The sequence below is a fragment of the Platalea leucorodia genome, assembly GCF_965183815.1.
Source record: "Platalea leucorodia genome assembly, chromosome: 1".
NCBI classification, from domain to species: Eukaryota; Metazoa; Chordata; class Aves; order Pelecaniformes; family Threskiornithidae; genus Platalea; species Platalea leucorodia.
The window spans coordinates 67290914-67310037 of record NC_138823.1 but is presented as its reverse complement, the minus strand read 5'-3'; the positions used below and the strand labels follow the sequence as shown (position 1 = coordinate 67310037).

General features: G+C 37.7%; 1 protein-coding gene across 6 annotated transcripts in view; it reads left to right on the top strand.

The window, feature by feature from the left end:
- Window positions 1-19124, top strand: part of TEX10 (testis expressed 10) — a 64568-nt gene that overhangs the window by 9373 nt on the left and 36071 nt on the right. For all 6 annotated transcript variants that reach the window (XR_014229116.1, XM_082321000.1, XM_082321001.1 and 3 more), the window contains exons 5-8: window positions 2811-3054; window positions 5097-5209; window positions 7493-7731; window positions 13044-13179. Coding sequence is in view for 5 of the 6 variants with exons in the window: in XM_082321000.1 (XP_082177126.1) it covers window positions 2811-3054; window positions 5097-5209; window positions 7493-7731; window positions 13044-13179 (732 nt within the window). In the remaining variant the exon portion in view is untranslated. The remainder of the gene's footprint in view (window positions 1-2810; window positions 3055-5096; window positions 5210-7492; window positions 7732-13043; window positions 13180-19124) is intronic.

The following is a 19124-nucleotide window of genomic DNA, read 5'->3' as shown; positions in this document are numbered from 1 at the left end:
CTTCCAATGGCTTTTCCTGTTTTAAGCAGCAGAAAGTTGTTTCCTTATCTTCTGTTTCTTTTACGTTTCCTTGATGTCCCTTTGCTGAATTTCTGTTGTCCTCTTACTGTCAAATGGGACATATGTTATACAGTTTTCTTTCGTTTGGTCCTGCTTTATAAAAATATTAGCATTTTAAAGAAAAATGACAGCTTAAGGGGTACGCAAATATCTTGCAGCTCCCTTCAATAGTATTTCATACCCATATGAAGGTAATAGGTTTTGTAGTTTTTTTGAGGGCCACCTTACCATTAAAGAATAGTGATAACAGATATGTGACAAAAAGATTAACACTTTAACTGACATCAGACCCTCCCAGTTCCAGTGAACCTGTATTGCTAAAGATACTGCACTAATCAAATGCATACTGGACAGATTACAGTAATACTTTGTCATCATCTGTTACTGGCCATCAGATTGTATTTACCCCTTTTGTTGTTAACCTTGAGTATTTGGAGGAGTCTTATCTTAAGAGATGGGGGCTTCTTTTGCAGGGGTACGTGAAAGCTATGCTAAGTATTCTTGCCCAAATGCTTTCAGTAGCTAGGTGGAGTATCCCTTTTGGCATGGATTCTTCCTTCTTTTTCCATCCCTTGTTTCAGAAAAGTACTGAAATAGTTGGGTGTGTGTGTTTTATACTTTTGTAGGAATCTTCAGGTATGCGTTGCCAACTTCTCAGGTTTCATGCACTGTTCACTGTTTAATGGGGAGTTTTTTTTGTGTTCCAGAAATAGATTGCTCGAATTCCAGAGCTCTGTTGTAATATCAGGTATTATTTTCAGAGAAACAACTGAAGACTACTACTTCAGAACTATTTCAGCCACTTACTGACATTGCAGAATCTCAGCTGAGTGTGTAGTCCTGTCACGGCATAGCATTTACAGGACAACGTAACTTTTTCAGTGAGGTTATGGTCTTGGGATCAACCGGCTTGTCCAGTGACGCTTTAGAATTCATTGTGGTTATAACTGGAAGATGGGATTTGTCTGCTCTGTCTTTAGATGACAGAGTTAAATGTCTTAAGTTGGAACCACTCACCCTAAACTTTTTGTAGTCTGAAAGAAACTGGTGTCTTCACTGCAATGTCTGCAGCATAGAAGGGACAGAGCAACAAAAAGGGACAAATAAGACAAATTACACTGACTGCATACGTTAGTTGCTGCAGTTAATGCTAAGCTTTATAAAATTTTCAGATGTCTGATAGTTGTAGCAGGTACTAAAGATAAAACTAACATTTTTTTTTCTTATGACCAGTTATGTTTTCACTTGTCAGTTTTATTTTGTACTGGAGATCTAAATTCTCTCTCCCATCTTTCCTTCATTGAAAAGGAGCCTGCATTTATTTCGCACTTTCTTTTTATTCCTTTGCAGATGTCTTCTTCCTGTTCCTTTTACAGTTTGTTAATACCTGTGTTTGTTTTAGTTTAGTAATTTCAACCAGAGAGAAATGATAGAATAAAATTTTCTATTATGTGCGTATTATAGATGATTGCAGCAGCATGAGAAATGTAGCTTCGTAGAAGGACATAACTAATTGGATAATTTGGAAATGACAGGATGACCAGGAAAAACTGCTTTACCTCTTTAATCCAATATGAAATTAAAATATTTGTAAACAGAACTTCCCTGCCTATCTGTGGAAAGAAAGAAAATAGTTTTTCAGATCCTATTTTGGGTGTATATATAAAGAAAAATCACTTGGAGAACATCACTGAAATAGAAAGGAGTTTTACAGGAGGCTCAGCGTACAAATTTGATGTATATTAGGAAATTAGAATTACAATGGGAATTCCCTGCTATGAGTTAGAAAACAAAATCATCGTGGAAAATAATGTAAAAAAACAGCAGTTGAAATTATTGTTGCCTTTTTTTTTTTTTTTTTTTAGGGCTCTTGTTATTTGGAAACCCTTTCAGAAACTTCTGTATTGCTTAAAATTAGCAGGAGTTATTCAGGGGTTTCTTTCTTTAAAGAACCTTCTTTTTAAAATGGATAAAAATTGCCTGAATTTATGTGTGCTGATAATCCCTTTTAAAATGCAAACAGAGTGTATGGGGGGGGGGGGGGGGGGGGAGAAGTCCTTGGTTTTCTTGCTTTTTGGGAGATGCTCTTTTAATTTAAACTATATATCTTCATTTTTTGATAATTCTTGTTTAACTTCATTATAGGATCATTTTAATAATTTTCCAGCTAGTTGCTCTCCAGAGCATTATAGTTAAACATCAGGTGGGAACGAAAGTTATATTTTTGCAGAATGTTTTTTTTTCTATTAATATGAACAACCAGTATGTTTATTATAGCTGTCAATGGTTATTAACTGTAATAAACCTCATGCATTTGACAATATTTTGTAGTCAGTTTCATTATTTTGCTTCAAGGAGCTTAAAACTTAAAGCTTTTTTTTTTGTTGTTGTTGTGCCAAGTACAGTGAATTCTTATCTGTTGGTTGAAGGTGATATGCAAATCATATTTCTCCCCTTTATAGACTTTACATATAATAATGGGGAAAGAAATACTGAAATCTAAGAAGCTGATACAGAAACACACAAACTTGCAGGGAGATTCAGGAGCAGGTTTGTTGTAGATGGTTTGAACTCCCTTTTTGCCTTACTGAAATATCTAGCAAGAAAGCAAGCAAACAGTTAATGTATGAAAAAAGTAATTTTTCCTGTTATTCAGAAAGCAGGAAAATGGTATTGCTCTAATCTGTTTTTAAAGGTGTGATCTTTTATCTTTTTTTCTTTTTCTTTTTTTTTTCCCCTTTGTTGTTTAGGTCTCTGGCAAGTGTAATGGACAGTGCAGAAAAAGGCCTGTCCTCGGCTGAAAACTTAAAAGGTTTTATTGAGATAATAATTCCATTACTGATTGAGTGCTGGATTGAAGCATCTCCTGCACAATCAGCTCCCATTCTTGGAAACCTTTTGGAATCAGAATCTCAGCAGCTTATGCAGCAAGTGCTTAGTATAATACATTTATTGTGGAAACTCACAAAGCGACATGATGAGACATACAAAATGGTAAGGGAGAAGTGATCAGTGGCATAATAATGACATGATCATTTTGTTTTGATCGGCAACTAGTGATTTGGTGATTGGAGGTGGTAGAAATATTTTATTCAGAGAGAAAAAGCCGAGGTTTTGAGTAGAATTTGAGTTTGGATTTTGTCAAGTCTCTTTACTCTAGAAAAGAATCTGTTGAACTGAGCGATGAGTTCACTGATAGTCTCCAGGAATCCTTCTTGGCAGACTGCAGCACAAAAGCTTTTGAAACTGAAGGTGGTACTGGAGAAGAGGAGTGTTTTGTCTCCCAGATAACCTCTAGAGTATAAATTTGAACAAAGTGTAGGATGGAGGTGTTTGTTCCTGGTTTTTATGTGTTGAAAAATTTTATGGGGGTGGGAGGGTGGAAATGAACAAACCGTAAATCCTTGGAAAGGTAGGGGATAACGGTGGTATGAGATCCTGTAATTGCTTGGTGCAACCTATGTTGTGTCATGATTGGTAGTATCACAAGACATCGAATCAAAACCTCAATAAGAATTTTGGAAAATATCCTTGAAGGTTTTTTTGCCATAATTATTTTGTCTGTCTTTGATAAACGAATTGCTGTTTTTTGTGACTTTTGCTGCTCTTCCAAAGATTTTGCAAACTGGGAAAAGAACACTATTCTCTTTCCATTTTGGCTATTGAGAATAGTTGGGAGGAATGTCTCGACAGCTCTTTGTTTTACCTGTGTGTAGGACTGTAGGTCCACTTGCTAAACAAAAATCTATGTATAGAATAATTACTGGAAATCATTTGTGGAATCATTGTGTTAGACCAGAGTTATCCAACATACACAGCCCGAGGGATGGATTCAGTGTGTCCGAACAAAACATGCTGTTCCCCTTTCACCTCTTCTAGAAGGCCTCTTGGAAGCCGGCAGAAAGCAGGCCGTTGGCCTTGTAAATACCTGTGGCAGCCTGCTGCCCCTAGCCTTTTCCTGTAGGGTGCTGCGGAGCTGCTGCCCTTAGCCATAGGGTGCCTGCATTTCCGTCGCATGAAAGGAGCGTTCCTGTGTCAAGATGTAGCTGTTTTAGGTACACGCAGTTACATTAAGACCTTAGGATGTTTCGGGGGAAAAAAAAAAAAATCTGATGTCCATACAACTTTTTTTTTGGACCATACTGTGTTTTAGATAAGATAAACTGTTTATCTTATTTTCCCTTTATAGTCACCTTTATATATAAAATGCATTAAAATGGCTCTGTTTGAAAATGGAGGCTTTGCTTATTTAATAGCCTTTGGGCTTACAGGCCAAAGTGGTTATTAGAGACACTTTGGAGAACCACTATGAATATGCCTGGTGGAAACCTATTAATCTTTGAAATAGTTTAACGGTCATTCTCTGTTCTTGAATATCAAAAAACATTATTCTGCCTGACCAGTTTGATAGCACTGCAGGCTTTTTTGTGATGAGTTCTGCAGGACAGTTTGTGGAATGGTGACTGTGAGTGTCTGCTAACCCACAAAGTGGTATTATTTTTAAATATTTAAAAAAATCCTTTTTCTCTAAGGATGGCCTTTCTACTGGAAGATGTTTTGTAGTTCAAAGCCCACTGACACAAGTACACTAATAATGGGGAAAGATGAAGGCAGTGTCAGAGTATGTCTTAATGGAAAACTCGGGACAGTCAATGCAAGTAAATTAGAGTTCACTCTGATTTTAAGTACACTGATAAATTGATATAAAAGCACTTTCAATTCATATCTGTAACTTACTTGGTTTAATATTCCATATACCCACATTAGTATGTGCTAAGAAAATATACTGGTCCAGTTTGGATCAGATATTTTTGCTCAACCTTGACTTAAAATTTTTCTCCCTTGTTTTGTGAACCTTCAGGTTCATGCACAGGACTTCACATTGGTTTCTGAAAGTAAATACATATGAAAACTTGGAAACAGAAGCTAAAGTTCCTGTTTTGCATTGATTCCAACAATGGATTTTGGAAGATGATTGCATTGATTTATTTCACTTACTACCATGTTTTCTGTCTATCATCTGCTTTCCTTAACAGGAACTATGGCTTCGAATGAATTACCTTGTTGATTTCAAGCACCACTTCATGCGTCATTTTCCGTATTCTTTACAAGAAACAGTAAAGCACAAAAAGAAAGATTCGTGCAAAGGGTAAGAATAAAATCAGTGTCATGTTATGGCTTTTAATTTCGTAAGATAAGTGAGACAACGTGAGTCATATGCTTTATCCAGTATTGTTTCTGATGTTGGAAAATAAAACTTTTTTATTGTGTATTCCTTGAAGATCTGTAGAGAAGTTTTTATAGGAAGATAGCATTGCTTTGAATTCAGAAGTTTTGGTTGCTCTTTGTAAAAGTATTGTATAGGAAGTTATCAGAATAGCCTCCAGTAGAAATTAAAATGCTGTCTTAGAGAAATGAAAATATTCTATCGAATGCTTGATCTGGAATTTGCATATTGCTAAATGGTGATTTGTGTTAGTCTGACTAGTTTCATATTTCTGCATATTTCCTTCAGTTGATTGCTGAATTACATCAAAACGTAGTCAAAACTTTTTTTTTTCACCCACATCTACTCTTCTATAGTTGTATTACAGGGCTGGATAAGTACAGCTGGGAGGGGAGATGGGACATGTTGTGCCTGCCCTGTATGGCAAAGCAGTACCGGAGCAGGGGAAGTCAAACACTCACACATTTCCTCACTATTGAGCTGTCAGAGTGGGTGTACCATTTCTGTTCTGGTACAGGCCAGCAACAGGTTGTCTCCCCTCTCAGCTCCCAGATGTGACACTATATTAATACAAAGTCTGTTCTGGAGTCATTCTGTGCCATTGCAGTCCATGTAAAACACTGGTGTATGTACAATGGGTATCAGCCAGTGTCTGTCTTGGTTTCAAATACTTGCAAACTGTGCCACTGCAGATCGAGCTCTAGTAGTAGAGGCTCTTTTTATAGTAAGAGTCTCCCATAGTGCAGGTGTACTTGAGGCTGAAATCCTATTTGATAGTTTGACTGTTGCATTTTCTCTTCCTGGAAGGGCACACAGGTCAGAGGTACAGCATAGCTCTTTGTTAAATGCTTTCATTTCAGCTGAGTCTTACCCATTGGGTTCATAAAGCCAAAAGGTGTTTTGCTTTTACAGGTTTTGACCTGAACACCCTTCCTTGAAACCGAAAATCTCAGAATTAGTAGTTAGGATGCAGCCATCTTGTATTATAGATGGCACCCTGACTAGCCATATTTCTGTTGATCCTTCTTCGCTCTGGTACTAAGTTTTGCCTCATTCTTGCACTTTAAAACAAATATATTGTTGGGTACATGCAGGAGAAATACTCTGTGAAACTTTTTTTGTGTTTTTATTTTCATTGTGACTTCAAGACTTCTGGAAACTTAGCTTTATGCCATGAAAATAGAAATAGTTGCTTTTGTTTTCCTTGCTTACCAATATATTGGGTTAAAGGCCTGCATTTGGAAACCTTGCATGACATTTTGAGGCTTCCTTCCTTCTCCAGTTTGCAAAATGTTGCAGAAATTTACCACAGTACTACAGATAGTGCTTAGTACCTATATATTCTGAACATGAAAAAGTTATTAGCGTTTACGCCATGTGTAAGTGATGTCCACAGGTTGAGATTTATTTGCTCATATTGTAATGGTTGGCTCTGAACTGAAGGGTGACTACACATGCGTTAGTGCAGGTTGAAGTGCTCTTCATTTTGTTTTCAGAGCTCTACTTTGTTTTCTGAATGTAGGCATTCATATTGTGCAGCTTTCTGTAGATAAATGCTGTGATTTTTTTTTTCCATACTGTGAGTGACTAATCAGCAGGTAGAGAAGTTCTAGCATTATGTGTCAAGCTGCAATACCCTCAATTCCTTTCTTGACATCCCTTAATTTTGTCTTTCAAACCTCTGTAGGGCAACAGGGTAGTCCTGCAGAATATTGTGATGGTGAAAAATGTGTTTCTGATTCCATATGAGTTTGGCAAAAAGTACATAAATGGATTTCTCTATGCAGTTTATGCTGCTTTTTGTCATTGTGTGATAATGACAAAATCCATGTGATTCCTCACAGAAGAGACTGAAACTAAGGATTACTTTTTTTTAGCCTTCCTTTACTGGTTTCAGTCACCTAAAAGTGCTGCTAGGCCCGAGTAAAAATGTCAAACAGGAGAAACTAGCCACAGAGATACAATTTAGACCTTCAGTTGTTGCTGCCACTATAAATATGAGAAATAGACATTTTGGTGGCAAAACAAAAATTTTCAAGTACCCAAATGTCAAATATGAAGACTTTTAAAATGCATATTGGCTTTAAAACCTTAACGCTTAGAATTTTTTTCTACATAGTATAGTTTCTGCCAAAGTAATGTATATTAAAAGGCACAAAATAATTTTTGAAATCTTTCTTTTCTTTTTTCCGCTCTTCCCCTTAGCAACAAGTATTGTATGACATCCTCAAACATCGTAGACCATCTTTTACTGAACTTAACCTTGTGTGACATAATGGTTTCGCTAGCAAGCACTTCAACACTTCAGATGGATTCTGGTTGGCTGGATATGATAAGGAAATTTGTGACAGATACTCTTCAGGATGGCAGCAAGCTGAATAGCAAGCAGGTGAACAGATTGCTTGGTGTGACTTGGAGGCTAATGCAAATACAGCAAAACAAAGGTAAGATATGAGTAGTTCCTGAAAAGCGAAATTATGCACTGACAAAGAGCGTGAGTTCTTCTAGCGTTTTCAGGTCACTTCATCTTATATTCTCAGTTGTTACATCATAATGTATTTTGTCTATAGAGGTAAATTGAATTTCATGGTCATATCCCTGCGCATAGCATTGAAAACTGCTTGATTTTTAGGAATGCTGTTAGATTCATACTGTTGATATGTAAAGTATTAATATATAAAGTAAAGTATTAATATTTGTGTATCTGTTTTCTGTTTTTTCTTCTTAAGATATTCTTAGAAAAAGGAAGATGAGTTTTCTTCATTGAAAAAAAAAAATTACTAGGATGTAGAGGCGCATAATACATTAATATTCCTTATTTAAAATGACTAATGTAGCTGGAAGACTCCCTTGAGCACTGTCAGATGACCATTATAGTTCTGTGATGACATGAAATGCCAAGATAGTTCTGATGGAAGCTGCTGTCGAATATTTTCCAATGTGTTTGACTTGAATCCTTTTCCAAGAGAAAACATATTTCCAGTTGTGACTTGCAGGACCAGTACAGTATTTTGGTTTGGTTTTTTGTTTGTGTTTTTTTTGCCTTTCAAGTACTACTTCGTTGTGTTCCATATGAGACCTTGGTTGACATGTCTGCTAAGTGATTGATGGAGGACTTCTTTAAGAAAGGAACTTTTCAATAAGACTAAAGGTGGCAAGGGTCTATTGTGTCTTACCAGTCTGGTAAAAGTGAATTCCACAGCCATGCAGCCAAGTAGAGTTTATGGAAAATGCTTTGCCCTTAGCAGCAGGTTTCATTGTTAGTGTTGTAAGATGAAAAGATGTTAAACGTCCCTCAAATATGTTTTGGCAGTTACTTCTATCTCCTTCGAAATCCATTTTAATTGGGAATCTGTCTATTCCTATGTCCCTGATGACAAAAATACAAGTAATCATTCCTATCTGCACTCCAAATTTAGCTTCCTGTTGAAAGCAAATAATAGTCCACAGTCAGAGATGTGCCTGTCTCACCAGCTGAGCTAAAAGAGCTGTTACTCAGGAAAGTAGTTGTTACACTGTTAAATAAGATACTTCACACATTGATTTTTCCTTTGTCTACCAAACTTTACCAGACAGTGGATAATGGCTGGTGTTTTTCTAACCAAAGTGGCCGTTTTAATGCAATAATTTTCCTCTGGAATGTAGAAAATAAATAAGCTTAAAAAAAAGTTTAAATGAAATTCCGAAAGATTAATATGTATGGATCTTGTCTGCTGATCCTGTAAAGGTTCAGGAATTTCACCGCAAGTAGGAAATTCTTTACCTCGCGAATCTGTATCTGTTTGTGTGGACAATTTATCTCATCCCTTCAAGATAATCCTTGTGCAGTACTAAAAGCCTGACTAGATGTCAGATTAAAATTCATTTACTAGCTGTAGAGGAAACACAGCCTCGACATGCTGGAGAAATGGGCTGATGGTTCAACAAGAAGTGCAAAGTCCTGCACCTGGGGAGGAACAACCCCATGCATCTGTAACTTGCTGGGGGATGACCAGCTGGAAAGCAGCTTGACAGAAAAGGACCAGGGGCTCCTGGTGGACACCAAGGTGAACATGAGCCAGCAATGGGCCCTTGCAGCAAAGGAGGCCAGTGGTGTCCTGGGCTGCATTAGGAGGAGTGTTGACAGCAGGTTGAGGGAGGTGATCCTTCCCCTCTATTCTACACTGATGAGGCCACACCTGGAGTACTGTGTCCAGTTTTGGGCTCCCCAATACAAGAGAGACATGGAAAGAGTCCAGCGAAGAGCCATGAAGATGATGAACACACTGGAGCATCTCTCCTATGAGGAAGGGCTGAGAGAGCTGGGATTGTTCGGCCTGATGAAGAGAAGGCTCGGGCATCTCATCAGTGTATGTAAATACCTGAAGGGAGAGTGCAAAGAGGAGGGAGCCAGGCTCTTTTCAGTGGTGTCCAGTGACAAGATGAGGCAATGGGCATAAACTGAAACACAGGACATGCTGTCTGAACATCAGGAACATCCTTTTTCACTGTTAGGGTGACTGAGTACTGACACAGGTTGCCCGGAGAGGTTGTGGAGTCTCCATCCTTGGAGACATTCAGAAGTTGTCTGGACATGCTGATCCTTCTTCAGCAGGGGTGTTAGACCAGATGACCTCCAAAGGTCCCTTCCCACCTCAACCATTATGTGATTCTGTGGAAGAAGAAAAGCTTCCTTCCTTCATTTTTTTTTTATTTTTTACAGTGCTCTAGAAATTCTGAACTTTATTGTGTCAGATAATACTGCAAAAGATGGTACATACCAAAAATATAACTCTGACTTGTTTAAAACCTATCTGACATTGAGAATAAGGGCCTGGGAGGGTAGTCTTCTTTAGAAGATGATGCAAAAGAAAAAATAAACTATTACAATCAAAAATTTTTTAGAACACAATGGAAATCACAAGAGAGGAAATTTAGATAGAAAAAACAAAGAGGTAATGAATGAGAGATTAAATAAGACCATAGTCAACCTCTCCTGCGCCTTGTGCCACAAAAGCATGGTGGTATCTTTGCAGTCACATTTTTCAGGATTCCCTATTTTGAGTAGCTATTTATGCTGGGGCGAAATGCACCTCTTTGTGGATGTCTAGAAGAGCTTTGAGCTGTGACATCTGAAAATTTCTCTCCATTGTTTAAGATCAAACTCTGGATCTGTTCTCTGTAATTAGGAGGTCTGCTCCTTTCTTGCATTTCTCAGGTATGACTTTAGCAGCAGCTTGTCTGCTAGTTGTATTTTTGATAAATTTTCTTCGAGTAATGAAGAGTACACTTAGTCACTTCAGAAGGAGCCTTGTCATGTGCCAGTTAAAACTGAAATATGTTAAAAATCATGAGGACTTTGGCCACATTTTGGAAGTTTGTATAATGTGGACCTTTTAAGTACTACTTTTTAAGAATATGTTTTTAAATTGCCTCTGTTTTTAAACTTGTCCTGTTCACATGAAGCAATTCAAATAGTAGGACCTGCTTTACTAAACGTGCCACAGAGTTATTGGAAGGTGGCTGAACGTTCTACACACTTCAAATATTTATTTCTCATTATATTTGTTCAGTTAACTGTTCATTAATTAGCTAAAAACTACATAAAGGTATAATTGTTATTCAGTTAAGAATAAGCAAGTGTTTTGTTTAAGAAATGCTGTCCAAGATGAATCTTTGCCTGAAGAGTATGTGAATTCAGTAAGTCGATGCTCCTGATGAAATGAAAAGAACTTAATTAAAATCCATTCTAATATTTGATGTATTTTTCTGTTGAGAAATATGTTAGATTTCAACTTCTAAATGGATCCCTGTATTATGCTTGAGTATGACCACGTGTCGTGCATGGGCGATTTAGATCACTTAAAGAATCACCATCAAAGCTGTTAGCGAAAGTAGTTTTAATATGATGTTATGAAAGTGTGACTTAACATAGTTCAATGGCAAGGTTCACTCTATTACTGTACGGCACAATCGTTTGAACAACGATTCAAAGTTACCAAGGCACAAACCAAAGTTACCACACTATGAAGTTATGCGTGGTATCAGTCGCTTACCAAAGATCTGCTGTTGGTAAAAGGTGTCTCTGCCTTGAGGAGCAACCATGAGAGGCATCCTGGCTCAAGGGGAGATCACTGCCATGCAGCCACGTTGCCTAGCAGGGAGAGCTCAAAAAAGTCTCACTTCAGGCTGTCATATTTATGGAATAAAGTGGTTGGCTTGTAGTCAAACTACATGTGATGGGAAAGGTATGCATGAGACTTGTTGTACCCACAACTTTCTTTGTTCCTTGACAAATAAGTCTTGGAAAAGCCACCTGCTATTCATGTGTTAATCGCATGATCGGTTTTCCAAGCTCATATGCATGGATGCTCACTGTGTCACTCTGCTCCTTTGTGGGTTTTCAGGGAACGGATTGAAACCAGAGGAGTTCTTGGCCTGTTAATGGCTTAGGCCTTTTCCTTTGGAGCCTGTACCAAACTACTGCTAGTTTGGTTAAGGGGTCGAGTGCATCTGTCACACCAAGGCATCTCAGGTGCTTTTTATAGTGTGTCTTTTAGTGAGAATCCCTGTAAGATAATTTAAATATGTTCCCTGATAAGAGTTTCACTGATGAAGACCAGCCCCTGACTGGATTCGGAATCATTTTGAGTATGGAGCATTCTTGTCTCTGTGGGCAGTAGCTCTGTTCAATGTGGAACACAAAATTATATCTGTTTTTAAACACGTAACTTACTAAGACTGCTCTGTACACCTGAATGGACAGGCAAAGGTTTCCCAGTCTTGGTTTATGAAGATAATGAAGTGATTGCTGCTACTTAAGTATATCTTGACAGAAATTAATTCATTGGCACCCCAAGCTCTTCTGAGGCAAATTGAGCCAGGTCTCATATCCTTTATATATCTCAACTTTTCAGATGCTTCCCCATTCTTTCCAGGTTTGTCTTCTCTGAATTCAGATGTTTGTATGATTTTTTTTTTTTTCCCCACGCTTTGTTAATTTTTACATCCAGTGGTTTCATCTGGTTTCCAAAGAAAATGTTTGGTCTGTTTCTCAGTCTACTATAATAACTTCTGCACTTCCTGGCTGGTTTTATCTAACTTTGACATCGGGGTAGAACTTACATACGTTGTTTTAAGCCTAGTGATAACATATAGCTGATGAGACCTTCAGAGAAGAAAAGGTTGCAGTGTGAGTTTAGCAGTTCTCTTTGTAGTGGCTTGCCAGTGGCCTCTTGAGGTATGTATTTTCTGGTTAATCAGGAAATGTGATTTGGAGCCAGCTGGTTCAAGGACATGGAGAGCTGATAAGGCTGGTGTGTGTGGCAGGGAGAAAGGGATAGTATCGAGAGAACTGAAGGCACTGTGACAGTGAAGTTTGGGTGCACATAGGTGAGGAGCAAAAGAGAAGATCAGTGTGAGGTTACTGCAGTAGTGGAAAAGGATGTGGAAGACAGCAGTGGAAAGCAGGACTTTATTGGTTCTCAGCTACATTGCAACCTGTGCACTGTCTTGTCTTCAAGAAGGTCTAAAGTTTTCACTTACATGTGGTCTCTATTCGTTCATGTGGCTCTTCCACAAGCTACACAAGAAGGCGGTGTTTCAATGATTAGAAGTCTATCCAGTAGTTGTTTTAAAACATTTTGGTGCTTCCCTGTGGAGTTAAATGTAGACAGTTGCATATACAGATTATAGCTGTTCTGTGTGTGTGTATGTATGTATAAAATCAGAATATTAAGAAGCACTACTTCAGGTTTTTATATATTTTTCTTTCTAGTGGCAACAGAACCCTTGATAAAAGCAGTATATACACTATACCAGCAAAGGAATCTCCTCTTTCCTGTTCGTACATTGCTTTTGAAATTTTTTAGCAGAGTTTACCAAAAAGAAGATTTGAGGACTCAAAGAATCAGGTAAAAAACATTTATATATTCTTTCTCATTTCAACATAGTATATTTATTTCAAAAGTTAGAATACTGAATTTTAATGTAGAAGTTATAAAACTTCGTTCTGAATCTGTTTTGGTACTGTGTCATTGAAATTTTAAAGTTTAGATTCTCTGTGAGTTGTGAAGTTGAGATGTGTATTAGCTTCGTTGTCTTTTTAGTTGTCTTTTTTTTTTCTTAACGTAAGTACCAGGTAGATCTTAAATAATTTAAAATTTAACTTGAAGTACATTGTTGCAAGCTCAATGGTACTGACTGTGTGGTAGTCAGTAGATGTGTCATGATTGTGCAGCTATAGCCATGGAGCATTTCCATTACTTCAGCCTGAGGTCATGGACTTGTGACTTAGTGATTCTGGTAGTGCACGTCTAGCCTTGTGTACTTATTTTCTTTAAGAAAAGTATTCTATTGTTTTGGGTGCGTGGTTCTACAGAGACTAGGTTTAAGAAACTGTTCTTGTCCTTTTGGGTTCCTAGTTTCATGCATGTATTAGATATCTGACTTTCTTCAAGTAAGAGGAGATTATTCTCTATATTGCTATTATTACACTTTTTCATCGTAAGATTTGTACAAATTGTCTCCAAGTCTTAACTTTTCCAGAAGGCATTTTTCAGCCAAGTCATCTGGTTCCAGCTACGTAAAATCCTTAAACACAGATCAGGCTGCATTAATCCTACCTCGTTTGAGAACTGCAAAGGGACATAAGATCATACCTATGATACCTGTTTCTGCTACTAGGTGAAAATCAAACTGGGGCCCCCAGAAGTACTGGTATCCACTAGCAGAGTCAAGCATTGGGAAAATTGTTCTTTTCTGCAACTCCTTTGCTTTGTTAAATCTTATGCTGCGGTAATGCCTGAGTACATGTAATGAGATCTATAGCCAGAAATAATCTAACGCTACCTTATGAACATTATAAAAAGTATAGGGAATTTGTAAGACAGGAAAAAGGTTAGAGAATAGCCCATTTTCCTCCTCTTTTCACCCAGAGTGAAAGAGATCTTTTTCATACTGACTCATTTTCCCGAGTTACGTAACCACTGTTTTCTGTACTTACCTGGAAATCTCGAGCATCTCATCCAGTTTCATGTGATTGTCTAACTATCTAGAAGGCTTTAACTTTCTATCTTTAGGCGTTGCAAATAGCAGTAGTTTTCCTGCAGTTCCTCTTAGCCTTCTACATGGAATTGTGACATTTTTAGTAGCAGAAGAATCTCAAAAATTCTTTGCAAAAAGGATAATTGTACTTATGTCTGACAAGACATTTTAAGATGACATAATGTTTTGTACTGTACTGATCCATTTCTTTCCTTTAGAAACAAGTGAGTGTTTTCATTTCTTCAAGACAAGGACTGCGCAGTAGATCCCGGCTGACACTGATGTTATTCCATTCAGTTTGACGTCAAAGTTCCTTCAGCCCTCCTGTGACTGCTCTCCTCACTTTTTTTTTTTTTTTTTAACTCAGAAGCTTGTCAAGAGCAGTCTAAGAGGAGCAGAATTCATGTTGGAACATTTTCCAAGGACATTTAAGTGAAGCTGTTTATTTTTTAGGTGTATCTGATTCAAAGGCTAGGTAGGAGCTTTTGGCCTATTGTTGCCCTGTGAAAGAAAACTTGATTGATTTATTACAAGGTTCAGAATTAATATTTTGGTCTTGATGTTAGTTATGTTCACCCCTAATTGCTACACACATGTGTAGTCATTGTCTGTGTATACATATGCACATGTGCATATATACACTAGTAGAGACTTAAAAGGCTATTTAGCCTCACAGCGTGCCTTAAACTCTGACCTATGTGAGATGCTATAGGAAGAAGGCAAGAATTACTTTTCTGTAGTACTCTAAGCTTCCAACCATTTGAAGCCTCTACTTCCTCACTGCGCAGAACTTCTGTGTGTTAGTGTCACTCAGTGGATGTCTTTTCCATGAGCTTTTCTGGTAATTCCTTGGACCGGTCTAAATCAAAAGCAACTGCAGCATCCTCTGGCTAGGAGTGACAAAGCTCAGCTGTCTGAAGACCAGCTTCCTTTTGTTTGTTTTGATCCTGGCTCCTTCTAGCTTCATTTGATACCAGCACCCACTTCTTCTGTGGGAAGAGAAAGCAAATGTTTTATTCCTATCTACCATTTTCATGTCAAGTGATGTGAGACCTATGTTGAGCCTACCTCCAACTTGCCCACTTGAGTTGTCTCTTTTCCAGGCTTTTCTTACTGTTAGACACAATCTGTCTATGCAAGGCCCTTCCCTCTTATTTCATGGATAATTAGTTTCCTTAAAAAGTTTTTGGTGAGGGATTTTGTAAGGTCTTTCGAAAATTAAGTAATTTTTATCATCATTATGATACTCTTGTTGATGCCTTCAAAGACCTACTTTGAACTTCTTGATTTACACTCAGCAGCTTCTTTCATGTAATCATCACTTTAGTAGTAAGCTGATGAAATGCATTTGGTGTATAAATGATACTTGATTTGATAAGCCAGGGTGTCATAGAAATTGCAGCCCACGAAAGATAAGATTGGTCTATAAGATTGTTTCAGTTTGAGCTAGAAAGGATAAATAAAAGCAGATCTATAATGGAGGTTGTCAAGTTTTAAAGCTCAGCGCCAAAGACGTTTAAAGGAAAGAAAAAACCTAATTAGTGAAGTTACCTGAAGTATGAACAGGCCAATTGATTGGAATGGGGAAGAAGGTCTGGAGAATCAAGTCATAAATACAAATGAAAATTTCTCTTAGGCTAGGGAAGAGCTTGTCTAAATTTTTTTTGCTGTTTCCTGATCAGCTTTTAGTGGGTGTTTACAGTAAACAGCACTTACGGAGAATGGGAAAAAAGGAATTGGTAAGCAAACTGGTTTCATCCCTATTTTTCTGACAAGCAGGTTGGAAACAGGAATTCCTAAATGTCAAGCTGAATTTTTTCATGGGGTGTGAGAACAGCAAAAGCTTCTTAACCATCACACTATAGTATAAGGGAAGAAGTGGGTCTAAAATTAGGATGAATTCAGGTTGTCCTTCAATATAAATAATATCTTGTCACGTTTTTCAATGAAGATTATTATAATTCATGTCAAACACAAGGCATGGTCAAAGTCCTCAGATATGGAAACAACAGTGCTGTAAACAAAATTGAGTTGAATGCTGTCAAATGAATGCAAAAGTGGAGAAGCAGGTAAATTTTATTCCAGAAACCTGAGAGAGCCGGTGTGTGAAAATGCAGATAGTAAGAACTTTGACTATTACCTTTAAAGGCAGGTAATGCAATCTGGATTTGGTATAAAAGATGGCATCTTACTTAAAGAATAGGAACGTGTACAGTGGGATACAGGACATAGGTGACAACAGGGGGGAGTGGTAAAACTGGAGAGAGTCTGCTTATACAGTTCCTCAGAGCTCTCTTGGAGCTAAACTTCATGTTGTCATTAATGACCGGCACACAAAGCAGGAGCATGCTATAGACACTTCCTGGTGACGTATAGTTCAGAAGCATTACCTGAACGGAGGAAATGAGAAATAAACCAGAAGAACTGGATTGCCTGAGGGAGTGGTAGAAGAGGGAAAAGGTGTATTTGTACAAAACAAAAATTGGTGTACTTAGCAACTAACAAGATTTTTTTTAATGTAAAATTCAACCAGGCAGCTGCAAACAATAACCCTGTGATTGATCTTTCTCCTTCTATATGCTGCCTGTGTACTAAGGTAGTGGGAAACAAGCAAGTGTAATTTTTAAAGATACTAAACTGTAGCAGAAGATACATGGAAGCATTATAATGTTTGAACAAGATCATTTGATACCTCATTCAGTTGACTTTATTTGTAGTTACTTATGCCCAAGAAAGCCCAAATTGTAAGAGCTGCAGGGGCAACCTAAGCTATGGATTCCTTCCGCTGATGTTTAAATTCACCGAAACATCTCAGTTGTGCTTGCTTGAGGCTCTGGATAAAGTCAATACAAAGCTAGGTGTTCCAGCAGGACAAATAAGATCTTATGTAAAGAAAAGCCTCTTTAAATTTAGCAAGTGAAGGATCCGATCAGCTGAATGTAGTGAAATCCGTGGCCCAGACAAGTATGCAGGGAGGCTGAAAAAGTTGTCTCATGTGAAAGTGAGGCCGTTGTTTGTCATAGATGAAAAACCATGGTGACTGCAGGAGGTTCTGTGTGACTGGAAAAAGACTGTTATTAACCTGTCTTGAAGAGAATCTGGCGAATTTCAGGCTGATGAGCCTCGGCTCAGTGCCTGGAAAGATCATGCAGCCTCTTGACTTGGAATTAATTTCTGAACATGGAAGGGACAAGCGGGTCATCAAGAATAGGTTGGGATGTATGCAAGAGCAAATCATGCTTTACCAGCACAATAGCCTTCTGTGATGAATGACTGGCCGCATGGACAAGGGGAGAGTGTGTGACACAGGACGCTTTCTTAATACTTCGCTTGCTGAGCAGCAGCACTAGTGAAAAAAGGAACTGGGTGTATGCCAAGCCAAATATAAGTTAACAGTGCATTCCTACCATGAGTGTAAGGCAGACTGCCGTGGGTTACGTTAGGAGGAACGTGGCCAGCAGATTGACTAAAATTCATATCTGTATTTGGTCAGTAGTGGTCAGGCCATACCCGTAATGCTGTGTCTGGCTTTGGCAGGAGCCAACTGGTAGTTTAGTGGAGCTGTACTGTGAAAGCTAACCTTGAGGGCTCAGCTATTAAATTTTGAAGTAGAGAGCTCGAAGTGCAATCCTGCTTTAAAAAGTCACAGTAGAAAGTTTCTCTCTTGACATTTCTTCATTCTGATTTTTTTTTAATTCCTTTTCGAATTGCTAGTCCTGCAAATTCAGCTAAATTATTCTTGCAGTTGTTCCTTATGCTTCTTTTCTATTGTGTTTTCTACATTTGGAGTGTGCAGCTTAGTAATTAGCTGTGCTGATGTTCAGGGGAAAATAAATGATTGTATCAGCTCTGTATAGCTTGCACATAGAGTAAGGATTTGGTTTGATCCCTGAAGTTTTTGGTGTCATTTTGAATATGCAGATCTATTAAAGTCTTTTAATAGTAGCACCTTTAGGAGAGCCATGTTTGAAGTAACTTGCTTGTGTGCCATAAGAATTCAGTGGTAAAACTATAAATGGGATTCAGGAAGCCTTACTTTGTGTGAACTATTAAATTGCACTTTAAAAATTTACTTCAGAATTTGGAAAGTCTTAGTAAAAGACCTTCCTGAAAACCTTTGTTACAATAATTCAGTACTTACTCTTTATAAGTAATATAAAGAGAAGTATAATAAAATAAAAAAGGGGAAACACTAGTCTCTAATTACCCAAGTTAATTTATTCAGGAAAAAAATGTAAGTATAGAATTTGTTTTGAACACCTTTGTTTACATTTTTAAATCTCATTTTTAATATTGTTCCTTTTCTTTTAACCATCGCTCCTGGTTAAGAAATGAAACTATGCCTGAAAAACAAAAAAGGGGTTTGGATCTTGGGGAGGGGGTGGGGGGAGAAATTTGATTATGGTTGACGTAAATAATTGATTTACTGTAGCAGTTGAACAGGGCAAGGAATAAACCAATGTTATCAACTCCTATTTAAAGCAACCAGTTCTACTTTTTCATTCTGCTTTAAGCTGTATCTGAATTGACAAGCAAGACGTCAGCAAAGGTATAATTGAATTTAAAAGTCTAGTGTAAAGAGTAGTAGCTTGATTGGGGGGCTCAGTATTATTCAGGGTGTAGTAGTCTCGTGGCTTTTTAGCCTGACTCATAACTCATTAAATATAAACTGATAAAACTAAGGATAAATGGAAAAGTTGCTTTGCCAGCATACGATCAGTTCACACAAATATTTTCTGAGAGAGTTGAAAATATGCAGTGCAAAGCCTATGGATCAAATAAATACTTCTGATGTAACCCTAGTAGCACACAA